The 12299-nt window shown below is 40.6% G+C and overlaps 1 protein-coding gene across 1 annotated transcript in view; it reads left to right on the top strand.

Moving 5' to 3' along the window:
• The window catches only part of TMTC2 (transmembrane O-mannosyltransferase targeting cadherins 2), a 261000-nt gene that overhangs the window by 206846 nt on the left and 41855 nt on the right, over window positions 1-12299 (top strand). Inside the window, exon 8 of the mRNA XM_048499966.1 lies at window positions 1579-1700. Coding sequence (XP_048355923.1) covers window positions 1579-1700 — 122 coding nt within the window. The remainder of the gene's footprint in view (window positions 1-1578; window positions 1701-12299) is intronic.

Raw genomic sequence — 12299 nt, 5'->3', positions numbered from 1 at the left:
CATGATTCATAACTGCAACCACATTTCCATAAATTTGTACATGCTTTATTTATGGCAAAATAAGTATATATAAAATGTGTATTGAATGTGTGTGTTCTGAGAAATTATGACAGATTGTATCAAGAGCTGGAAATCTATTAAATTTTGTATGTCTGAGAAGCTATGTTGCAAAATAGACCTTGTATATGAAAGTTTTTATTTTTAGTATTCACTTCATTTTTAAATTAATGAGGTTTAGAGTGATAGAGCTAAGATAAATAGGACTCAACATATGCTATGAGAACATATATTTTATTTATTTTATTGGATTTATATCCTGCTCTATCCCTGTTAGATTAAGCAGACAGTGTAAATAAGAGGATTTTCTGGTGCTTAGAATTTTTAACAAGCAATATCACTTTCCAAAATATTTCAAGTTTGCATGCTTCAGATTACTCCCCCTCCCCCCCAAAAAAAAATTCTGAGGAAGTAAAGATGTATTTATTTTTAGAAAAAAATTACTAAGTGAAAATTTTTTGAGCTGGGCTCTTTCTATTTCCATTTGTAATCATTTGTATTTCACGAACTGTGATGTTGATAGAGGAAATACTGTTGCTATATTCACTGTTGACACAGTTAAAAACTGCTACGTGTCACATACTTGGAAGTTTATATTGAGTAAAGAAGCATTTTGTGTCTTGTTTGTATATGCATTCACATGCATATGTAAATAAACAGAGCCATATTTACATGCTCAAAGTAATGGCCAGGAGTTAATTGTGTGTACTCATTTTTGTACAGGCAGTTTTTCAGGAGAGGGCCAATCCATTTGGACAACTGGAAACCCTTGATAGCGTATTTTGATACAATTTAAAAAAAAGACAATTAGTGGTTTTGAATGTTAAGGATTGTTGAAATGAGACCCAATGGAGAAAAGTGAAAGTTTTATTAGTAGTACCTCTAAAGATCTAATTTTACCTAGGTGGTTAATGAGCAAGTGGTAAAAAATTTCTTTTAGTGTTAATACTTGGTGCAGAAGAGCTCTTGTAGAATATGTACCTTGTACTTGGTAAATTTCTGTTTGTGTGTTTTTGGTGATGTAAAGTACTTTTAAGTACTAATAACATTTTAATATTAAAAAGGGCAAATCCCATCATTCTATTTACTTTTGTTGCCAGACTACTCTTGAAAATGAGTCACTTGCTCTGACTGCACACCCCTTGTGAAATGTCAGTAAAACATCACTGGTGGCTATTCTCTTCCTTCTCAGTTTAAGGGTGTTCTGCTTTCATTTCAGGTTGTCTACAGTTTGAGACTCATATAACTAATGGAGCTCCCTTAGTCTTTGCTTTCTGCAGGCCAGATCCTGTTCAATGTATTTGCATTTCATGAACTTAGAATGCATGCAACAAACAGCAAGACTTTCATTGCAACTGCTAAGTTGGAATTTTGTGTGTGCTGTTTTAGTGAATGAGAGAGAACAATTCCATCTGAAGAAGTGGTCTTTAATAAAAATAATAATTACAGCTTATCAAATTTCTTATTTTCCATATGTAACTTTATTAAGATTATGTGTGTTCTGATTTTTTTGCTCTATAGGAGAAGCCTACGTGAGGCTCAACAGATTATCCGAAGCAGAGCATTGGTATGTGGAATCACTACAATCCAAAGCAGATCATATCCCAGCTCATCTTACGTACGGGAAGCTTCTAGCTTTAACGGTGAGTTAATCATTATCAAAAAAGCAATACTGTTTTGAGAGGAAATAAAATGCTATCGATAAACATACTACTAATTAGGTCATATTATATCTGGGTAGCCCAAAATTCGTTTTTTTTGTCCTGTTGAATCAACAGTCAAAAGTGTCATAACTAAATAAAGTTTGACTGGATAGTAGCCAGCTTCCTTACTCGCTTACCAAACTTTTCTGTCAAAGCCCACCCTTCTTATCCATCCAACCTGTTCTTAATATATCTCTTCCAAGGTATGAGGAAAAGACTACAATAAATATTTCTCTTACAACAGAATTTTGGGATAGTAGAGGAAAAACAGATGTGTTGGTACTGAATTTGACTTCCCTTGAATTTGATTTCTGAAAGAAATGTATTGACCCTCCTCTGGAACATTGGAGATATTTTCAGGAGGATCAATGCCTGCTCTATCCATGAGATCCCTGTTGGTGAATAGCCACTGGTAATCAGGAATTTTGGAAGATTTTATTTTTATTGCAGCTTACATATCATTTGATTCTTCTTTTGTAAGTGTAGGTTCAGTGCCAGTGCACAAGCTTTACAAGACTAAGGCCCCTTCCGCACGGGCAGAATATGGAGCCCTGGGAATGGCAAAAACGCCGTCCCCAGGGAGCCGTTCGCACAGGGTAAGCCGCCGCTGTGTGAACGGCAGTGGCTCCAAGGCGCCCTCCCTCCCCCCATGTCCGGGTGACCTACCTGTCCTGCGGCCCTCCGGTGCATCGCTGAGGCCTGGTGACACACCCCTTCTGCTCTGCGACTCCGGAGTGGTCGCGCAGGGCAGGGCGGCATGTCCCCTGGCCTCGGCAATGTGCCGGAGGGCCGCAGGACAGGTAGGTCGTCCTGACAACGGCGCAGCACTGCGCCATCGTCCCGGGAGATTCTGGGACCGTTCATGCGAACGGTTCCAGAGGGGTCGGGTCGGCGTCATGTACGCCAATCCGACCCCTTCCGTGACCGTGCGGAAGTGGCCTGAGTTACAGTCACAGTTAAAAGATCTTAGGCAGCAGTGTCAGGAGAGATCTTTCTCTGCTTTAGCAACCTGAGAGCCCCTGCAGCTCTGGAGTAGAAAATGCTGAGTTAGGGATCAGTTGGATCAATCAAGGCAGTGCCATCTGCTGTTTAAGCTTGTTTTATAAAACAACAGGCTGTATCTCACCACACATTCCAAAGACTTAAGGGCATTTTCATTTTCTTCAGAAGCAGCTGTGATTTCTGCCAATTACCCTCCTGCCACTACAGATTCCCATTGGGGCTACTGTGCTGCTGTTGTGGATGTGCTGACCTTCAGAAATAAAATGGGGGGAGGGCAGAATCAGAGAGAAAGAATAGTTAGAAATCATCACCTCCTTGAAGAGCGCAAAGTGACCTTAAGTCTTCAGAATTGTGTGATTGGATTTAGGCTATTATTGTAAAGATATTGAAAAAAACAGAGTTAAGCAGATAATCTAATTGTGTTCTATTAAACTGCACATGTTTAATTTGCTTAAATTTGTACAAGTTTAGTATTCAGTTATGAGATGTATCTGAGCAATTTTGTGAAAATTTCACATATGTTATGCTGAATTATAATATGACAGAGTATAATTGTAGAGGGAAAAAATGAATTAATCTATACTGTAAGATAATCGCTGGTGAGATTGTGATCATTAGACCTAAAGTCACTATAAAAATATTGTTTCACAAACCACATATGAAATAATATAGTATTTAAAAAGTATAGCTCACTGGGATATTTCTCCCCAAAAAAGTTTTAAGAACAACAAAAATTTAGTGTTTAAGGAGCAAATAATTTGAAAACAAGTATTACCATGCCTTTATTTTCATTGTTCTTATCTTTGATTCCTGAGATCAGCACTCGGTTATTTGACAGTATATTGTGCTGTAATCATTCTGGTCTAAATTCCTTAAGATATTATGATCTAATGAAGGATTTAAGGGGCAAACACTGTTAAAACTAACTGCTGATTAGTAACTGGTAGTACAAAGGATTGATCCAGAACACATTTTCTGATTTGGTAATTTGTCAGTTTTCTGATGAGAAACAAATTTAATTTTATTAGGAAAATGTTTAGCATTTCAGTTTTCCTCTAAGATTCAAATGATAGATCTTTGTTGTGAAGAATAGTTATCATTTGACCAAAGTTTTTTGAGCAAAAAATTCATCATGAAAATGACAGAGAAATGGAGGCTGAATTTTTCACAGTTCTAGCTGGATGTCTAGCTAGGCATTTAACCAAAAAATGTCTTATCTATGGTGTTGTATCTGCAGTGACAGGCTACTTGCTGCTTGAGTTTTGAAGCAGACAAACATAAGTTAACTCTAGATGAAGAAAGATGGTATAGTAAAAAATAAGTAAAAATGCTGAATTTAAATTTCAAAAAGTGTTTGTTTCATCATAACATACTGACATTAGTCATGGTGGGCTTAATCTCACCAGCCATTGTGTTAAAATCTATTGGATGAGTTAATTTTGTTGGTATTGATTGATTGTGTATTAGCTGCAACAGCTGTATGACTGTGAGGTTATATAAAGATAAAGGGTTGACATACCATTATATTCCTACTAGCTGGTTCACACCCTATGGGGCATCCATCATCCATTAGTAAGTGGATATTGTTATCACCAAGGATTTTGACGGCAAGTTATGTTTACAGAGTTTCTAGTTGCCATTGATTTAGCTTCTTTAATGCCATGGAAGGGCAGGGCAAATTTTAGAATTAACTCAGTGCTAAGGGAGATGTTGGAAAGCTAAAGCATGTAAGCTGAGACTTTCAAAAGCATTTGTCACAAATTGTGTACAGGCCATCAGCTGTAGACTAGCATCTTGTTGGAATAAATCAATCAGGTGATTTCATATATTTTGATAGAAAGCCATTGGCCAGAGATTCTTTCAGTTATAAGTCATGATACACAATTGCTAGTCTATGGAAAAATAATCTAGTGAAATAATAAACAATATTTCACTTCAGAAAATTTATGAGATGAGAATATGGTCCCTTGCAATTCATTTTATAACTTTGTCCTTGTTTGTCATACTAAAGATTAGGTATGTTCTGTGACAGAATTTTCTTAGCACAAAGAAATAGTTTAAATGTAAACAGGAATGTTTGGTGATGACCTTTTCAGGGATAAAGTGCAAGTTTGTGTCTTACATTTTTATTTCAGTTAAAGTTTTCTAACCCCCAGAAAGGGCTTCTATTTTTGTATCCATCTGTCCTTCTGTATAACACTGAATTTATTTTGCCTTCCTTCTTAGCAAAGTTGTATATCCAAATCATTAGTATTTCTGTTGCAAATGACAGCATTTTCTAAATTTAGTTATTTTCAGAACTGGCATCTGTCAACATTGTTTCCTTTAGAATTGGCCACATGCCATAAAATTACTTTTGCATTTAAATGTGCATACATTTTGGCGTTCAATTATAGTGTATTTGTCTGCTTGCCAAAATTTTGTAACTCTAATTATAAAACAGGAGACACACTCACTTTTTTAACTGCCTGACATTGTTTATTGTTTATTTCTTGGTAGCAACAGAGAAAGTTGTAATTAGCACCCTTTAACTACATATATTTCAAGCTTGTTATTGGAAATGGGAAAGCTAAACAGAATTATTGGTATGTTTCATGAAAGAAGCCATAATTTAATTTTATGACAGCAGTCAAACATGTAGCAATCAAGCTTTTTATCGTTCATTATGCTAAGTATTTCGCAACCTCCCAATTCCTTATAAAATCAATAAAATCAATCTTTAAAAAAGAGAATAGTTTAAAGATGGGATTACCATTCATAATGTGAGACTGGGGAGCCTTGGCAAGTTTTTCTGTTCAGCTAGATGCACTGAACTGCTAGAGACAAAGATCCCCACCCAAGGGGGGAGCAAAAGGGGCTTGTGGGCAGTGCACCCCCATGCCAGCATGTTTGCTGTCCCCAGGGCACTTCCCTGCCTGGTTATGCCAGCGGTGAGAAATAGTTGCATAAATCTATTCAACTCCATAGAGGCTTCTTGGTGGCAGGGAAACTGTTTTGTTTTGCAAGCCTCCCTGAACTGCTGGGAAGGCTCTCTGGGAGTGGAGGGCAGTGCGCTTGGAGTTTCTGTCCTGGCCTACATGTACAAGCATTGGGCTTACTCTAGGATAGCATTCTGCCAGTGCATCTCCAGATATGCTGGCTTTGGAGTTTTGTTACCATCCAAAGCTGCTCTGAAATGGCTGTAGGATTTCAGCTGACATTTTATTGATAAATCCACACAGTGATTTTTGGGGATCACTGTGATTCAGCTTTGCACCTAGTGGTCGCTGTTGTGCTCATCTTGTTGCCAGAAGTTGTCTATTCTTGTGTTCTCTGCTCATATCTCCATTCTTTCTGTCAGTGGTTGTTTCTCATACATGGAAATACAGAGCCTAGGTGTTAGGTGGATGTATAAGGGCAACATCCATAGCCTTTAAAGGAACAATAACCATTTCTCAAACCCTACACTCTCACCAGGTGACATTTCAAGCAAATCTACAAAGTTCATATTACATTAGAAGGGTGGTGGAAGAAGTGAACTTTCCCATCACAGGAATTGGATCATTAGTCCAGGTTAAGCATCTGTCATGGATCTAATTCTCCTAAAGCATGTAGTACCCACAGCATTAATTTAGTACTGCTGGGCTACCTGAGAACTAAACCTTAAATTGTAATCAGCTGTTCACTTCTCAGAAACCATATTTGTTAAGTGAACTCATGTTCATATCCAGTTTGTAACATGTAATAGAAAAGCACATAATATTGTCATACTTGTTTGCTAATTTGGAAATAATTCTATTTAAAAATGCAAAGAAAATGGAATTAAGTCAGGCACCCATATGTATCATAGAAGAATTTGCATGCAGTTGTACAATATGAATTTGACACATTTGAACTGTTTAGTTCAGATTCTGACTTAACTGATAAAAGATATTGTTATATGCAACTCTCTAGTATTTTTGTCCTTGATGTATTGAATTTCTCTTATGGAGCTGTATAAAAGTCAGCTATTGCCCTGTGTTTCAACTTACAAATGTCATCATTCAGGTCACAACAAGAAAGGACCGTTTGGTAAATGCCAAATGTTTGCACTGAACTAGACTAGATTCTTTATTGTGCAGCTGACAAAAAGCTGTCAAATGTGTGTCTTTAATAGTGCTTTAAAAAAATAACAGGAAAATGTCACTGAAAAAATAGTATTTGGCTAGAGCATGAAAATTCCCTTGTAATTATTTTAACAGATTTTGTGTAAAGGCGACACTGAAGTAGAAGACATGACCTACAGCATAGCTCCCATGCAGAGTGTCAGGACAGGAAAAGTTTTCTGCTCCTTTTTCTGTTAATGAGCTTGGTTTGTCTTAGAACCCTTACTTTTTGTAGTTGTCCCCATATGGAATACTAGTTCCCAACTTCTGCCAGCTACCAACTGGCCAGTGATTTTCTGCAAAAAACTAAGTACAACATTCTAACATATTCTGTATAATGAATTAGCTGAAAAATAATGTTTGACATTGGTAAATACTTCAATCAGAGGTTTAATAGGCAAGAATGAACTGTTCTTTTTCTTACAGGATGAGAAACCCAAGTGTGAAATGAGACATAATAATTAGCTTGCTAGGACTAATAGTGTTCTGTTCAGGGCAGTGGCACAAGGAATATAAATGTTAATTCATTAGCAGTATATTCCAGTCTGGGGTTGCAGTTTTAGAGACCTGATGCTGAATGCTTTGTGACCCTGTGTTTCTTTTTAATGTGTAGTGATATTTGTAATCCAAATTATTTCTGTGGTTCTACTGGATAACTCTTTTTTTTTTCATTCATTTTCTCCCCTTGTGTGTATTTTTTTCTTTATACTTACCACAAGTGGAGTGAAAGATTTAAGGATATATTAGACTTGGTAGAAAACTTAAGCATGGGACTCTATCAATGAGAGGTATTTATTTGTGGGAAAATGTTCAGATAGGATTGACTATTAGTAGGCATTGGCTTTTAGCTTCCATGTGTTCCAGCTTACTGTTTTGTTTAGAATTTTAAATCATTTTATCTCAGCATTCCATCCATATAGAAGGTTTTTAAGGCAAGTATCAATTGACGTTGGCTAATAAGAAAAGGTACAGGGGCAATATAAACTGTATTTTCTGCTAATTAATTTCCCAGTTGTAGAGATATCCCGAGTAACGTATTTTCTGCCACAGCCCTGATTTTGTTTTCTGCAAGGTTAAATAGTACAACTGTGAAATAACCCCGGTATATGAACCTGTACCTCAAGACATCTTATATTGTGGGGAGGATTCATATTGTCAGTCCTTAACAACCAAAATGCCTCCTTTCCAGGTGGCAGTAACATGAGCTGAACTTACTTGGAGACCTCTATGTAATGCTAAAATGTTTCTCTAAAGGGAATTCCTGAAACCTTTGAATCTAAGTTTTTGAATAGTGAATACAGTTGTGCATTAAAAATGGTACTTTTTGGATTTCAGTATATTGGAGCCAAATTTTTTGGTGTTCCCACTATTCCAGAATTCCAAAACCAGTATGATATTCAGATTCAGGTTTTATTCAGGAATCTGAATTTATTCCGCTCCATTGTAACCTGCGGGGAAGTTGTCAAGATGTGGGTGGGTGGACTGTTTTCTAAGCTGGAGGCAGCAAATTGGTAGCAGAGCTGCTGGTGCCTGTCCATAGAAGGGCGCGCAAGTTTCAAGAAGGTTGGGTCAGGGATCCAGTGCTGTGGATGCCCAAAGATGGTGCCTCACTCCAATCTTCATTGTTTCAAGTTGGCAGAAAAACAGCCAGACAAGAGGGAGGACACTTTTGCTGGGCCAACAGAACCAGTGTGTAACAGAGAAGCTCAGCAGAAACCAGTGCAAACCACAAAACCAATGTCAAACCAGAGAATCCCAGCAGGGTTTTTTTTAAAAAAAAAAGAACCAAGAGTAATTCACAGAAGCCCAGCATAACCATCACAAGGGACCACTTTTCAAGCCAAGCTGAACAAAAGGCAATCCACTGACAAAGGCCGTTTCCGCACGAATGCAGAAACGGCCGGGTCGGTGTTTCCAACGCCGACCCGACGACACTGGGACCGTCTGCACGGACTGTCCTGGAAAGAGCCGGGCAGCCGGCGCCGCAGAGCACCGCCGCCCGGCCGACCCGGCATGTCCCCGGGCATCCGGCGCGTCGCCGAGGCCTGGGGACACGCCCCCCTGGCCCTGCGCGCCTGCTCCAGCGGCGCAGGGCAGAGGGGCGTGTCTCCAGCGGCGCAGGGCAGGGTGGGAGAGGCATCTCGAAACTGCTGCCGTTCGCTCGGCAGCGGCTTCGAGGCGGCGTTTCCCCAACAAGAGCGCTTCCAAGCGCTCTGGGGAAACGCCAGCTTCGTGGCAGTCGGGCGGCGCAAGGGCGGCGCGGCTGCGATGCAGCTGCGCCCCCTGTGCGAATGGCGGCCTGGAGACGGCGTTTTTGCCGTCTCCAGGCTGCCATTAAATGCCCGTGCGGAAACGGCCAAACATACTTACCATCAGAAAGCAGAAGGAAGGAGGTGTATATTCTGATCCTTCTTTCTCAGCAGCGTACACACCATTATTTCCTCACAGGAGGAGCCTGAGGTGCTGCAGTTGCTCTTTACCTCTTGCTCTCCTTTTTCCAACTCCACCTCAGCAAAGAAGAAAGTTACACATATGTGGATTAGTATCATTATTTATGGTGCCCCTGTGAGTTTTACTAGTTTTTGTTAGACACAGAAGTTCCTGTCATTCTCTATCCCTTTTAGCTCAAACAAGATGAAGAACAATTTTGTTGTAGCTATACATGACTGGGACTGAAAACCACTTCCAGCATCCCTCTGTGTAACACATTTGCTATGGTAAAGTAGAGGCATTTCTGTGCTGGTTGCTTTGAAATGGCATTAGGGATGGAGAGGATTCTGCAAATCAGATTGAATAACTGTCCTGCTGCTTGTTTTTAGTGACATTTTAATTTTGAGAAGAGCATTTTGCCCTGACTTCTCAACACTGATTGAGTGAGGATACAGGCACAAGCATGTACTCACTTCACTCACTCTGAAAGTCAGAACTTGTTGGTAAACAGTGTCAGATTGACTGTCAGCAAGATGACCTGTTCAGCTGTCTAGGTTTATAGGCATGAACAATGCAGGCTGATTATGTTGCCCAAGTGGGATAAAACATGATCATTCTGTATGCTTGTCAAAGCACACGAGTCGAGCCATGACTCAGAGGTCCAACCAGACCATCTCTTTTGTGGCCCAGTAGCTCAGTGGATTTGTAGGGCTCAGCAAAGTACACCCTCTCCACTGCAGATGATGTAACCTGTTTCAGGCACTTCATGCCCCCAGAGGGGCTGAGTCTCCATATGTAAGGTCTTCTTAGTGGTTGTCACAGTGGGGGGGGGGGAGATACTGCCTCACAGGGGAGCTGGCAGGGGAGCTTGCACCTCTGCTTTCTCTGCTCATGCTAATGTTGCATCTCTTGGCCTGCATGAACTTAAAGTGCCAGGAGAGCTTGGCTGTCCAGTAAAAGAGCTGGTTGCCAATTCAGCAATCCTACCCTTGATGGGCAGGTCACACATGATCACTAACATGGAGACTTTTTGTTTGATGAGAGGGTGAAGTGGGACTCAATGCATGTGTTACTGGAAGCAAGTCTACATGTCTTGCAGCTGGATCCAGAAAGGCAGCTATCTTCTCACAAGCCATTTGAATCACCAAATGGTGACCTGGGAATGACCAGAGCCAGGGTTGTCATGTCAGACCAGAGCAACTACAGGTAGTCCTTAAAGGGTTTTAGGTCCTCCATGGTCTGAAAGACAGTCAACCACTCATCCTGGTTGAGCCGGCTCTCCTCCCACACAATCTTGTTTTCAAAGATCAAGGTAGTCCAGGATCGCTTCTGCTCCATCAGACACTCAAAAATGGTATAGGTGGAGTGAGGTAGTGCTCTGGTATACCTGTTATCACCTGCCTCTCATGCAGCTGCTGGGTATCTTTCCTCTTACAGTTTTTGCATGTGTGTGAGATACTGTGTGAAAAGTGACCTTTGAGATGCCAACATTTTTTTAAGGATTTCCAGAAATCATGACCTTCAGCATCACCCTGGGATTCTCTGCCCTGAAAACCAGTCCAAAGGCAGGAAAAGCCCATCAAGCAACAGTAGAGCCCTTTAATTGTTGCTATTCAGCAACAGTTGTTATTCAGAATTTTTTTCAGGGTTTATTGGGATAACTTATTAGCACTGGAGATTATCTGATGTGTATCTGGTTGAAAAAAATACTAGGCTTGAGCACCAATAGAAACTATGGATACATTTTGGGTTCACATGTTTTTAACTCAGTGAAGTCCAATAGAGCTGATATCCACCAATAGAGCTGATATCCATCAGCTCTATACTGAAAATATTCCGGTAAAAAAAAAAGAACCTGAAAGGTACAAGACATATCCTGCATGCAGGGCTGGTGTACATCAGCCCTGCATGCAGAATCTGGCTCACTCTGCCCCGCCTTTCCTGTCCTAGCCCAAAAGGGCATACACAGGAGAGCCAGGTGACAGTCTTCTCAGCCCAGCATGCTAGATCTTACCCACTCTCCTCCCACCTCTCTTGTCCCAGCCTGGGACAAGAGAGAAGTGACAAGCTGAGACAGCAGAGGAGGGGCAAACTAGAATGCTGGGTGTAACGGACTTGCCCCACACTGAAGGGCTGGTGTGTGTAAAAGGCCTAATGAAAAGACCTTAGTAACAGCCAGAGTTAAGGCAGCAGGTTCCACTATACTAAGGACCCCATTTGATTGGTCGAGCAAAGGTACAGTTGCCTATGGCCAGGGATAGGGGGAGCCAGAGTGCTGGCAATATAAATAGACAGAGCAGAGCCTGTCAGGAGATACACTCTATCTGAAGAGATTTTGATACAGAGATCAGGAGTCAAGATTGGGAGAGAGATTCAGGAAGAGCCAGAGTTTGACAGAGAGCAGTCTGTCAGATCTGAAGTGAAGGATTCTGTCATCAGTGTTAGCTGACAGAAGTCCAGTCACTCTACAAGCTGAGGAGGCTTGCCAGAGAAAGGAGGCCCTGAGTTTGGTACAAAGTGACACGCCAGTCAGTGGCTTGACAGTAAACACTGTCCAGACCTAGAGTCTGTCCTACCCCTGTGTAACATCAGTCTGGGAAAAGCCCGATCCAGAGGCAGTGAGGCCAGTTTGGGATTAGTGTGAGAGAGGGAGGCTTTGTATGCCAGAATCTCACAGGGCATAGACTGTGTGTGTGTGTGTATTCAGTGGGTTGTGGATCAGAAAGGATTAGTGTCTGTCTGTGAAGAAAGTTAGTAGATCTAAAACAAAATCATTCCTGAAGAGACACCTGCGTGTGTCTCTGTGTGTGTGAAACCTAAGTAACATCTGAAGCTCTTAATTTTTAAGTGAAAAGAACCTCTCTGAAACCATCAAGCGTTAGTACCTCTCTGAGCCAGTTTAAGAAATGTTAGTACCTCTTCTGAGCCAGTTTTTAAAATAAATTTCATTCGTTGTGTTCAAGTTACCCTCGTGCCACCCTGC

Source organism: Sphaerodactylus townsendi, linkage group LG06, assembly GCF_021028975.2.
Source record: "Sphaerodactylus townsendi isolate TG3544 linkage group LG06, MPM_Stown_v2.3, whole genome shotgun sequence".
Classification (NCBI taxonomy): domain Eukaryota; kingdom Metazoa; phylum Chordata; class Lepidosauria; order Squamata; family Sphaerodactylidae; genus Sphaerodactylus; species Sphaerodactylus townsendi.
This window is presented reverse-complemented; position numbering and strand designations above follow the sequence as displayed.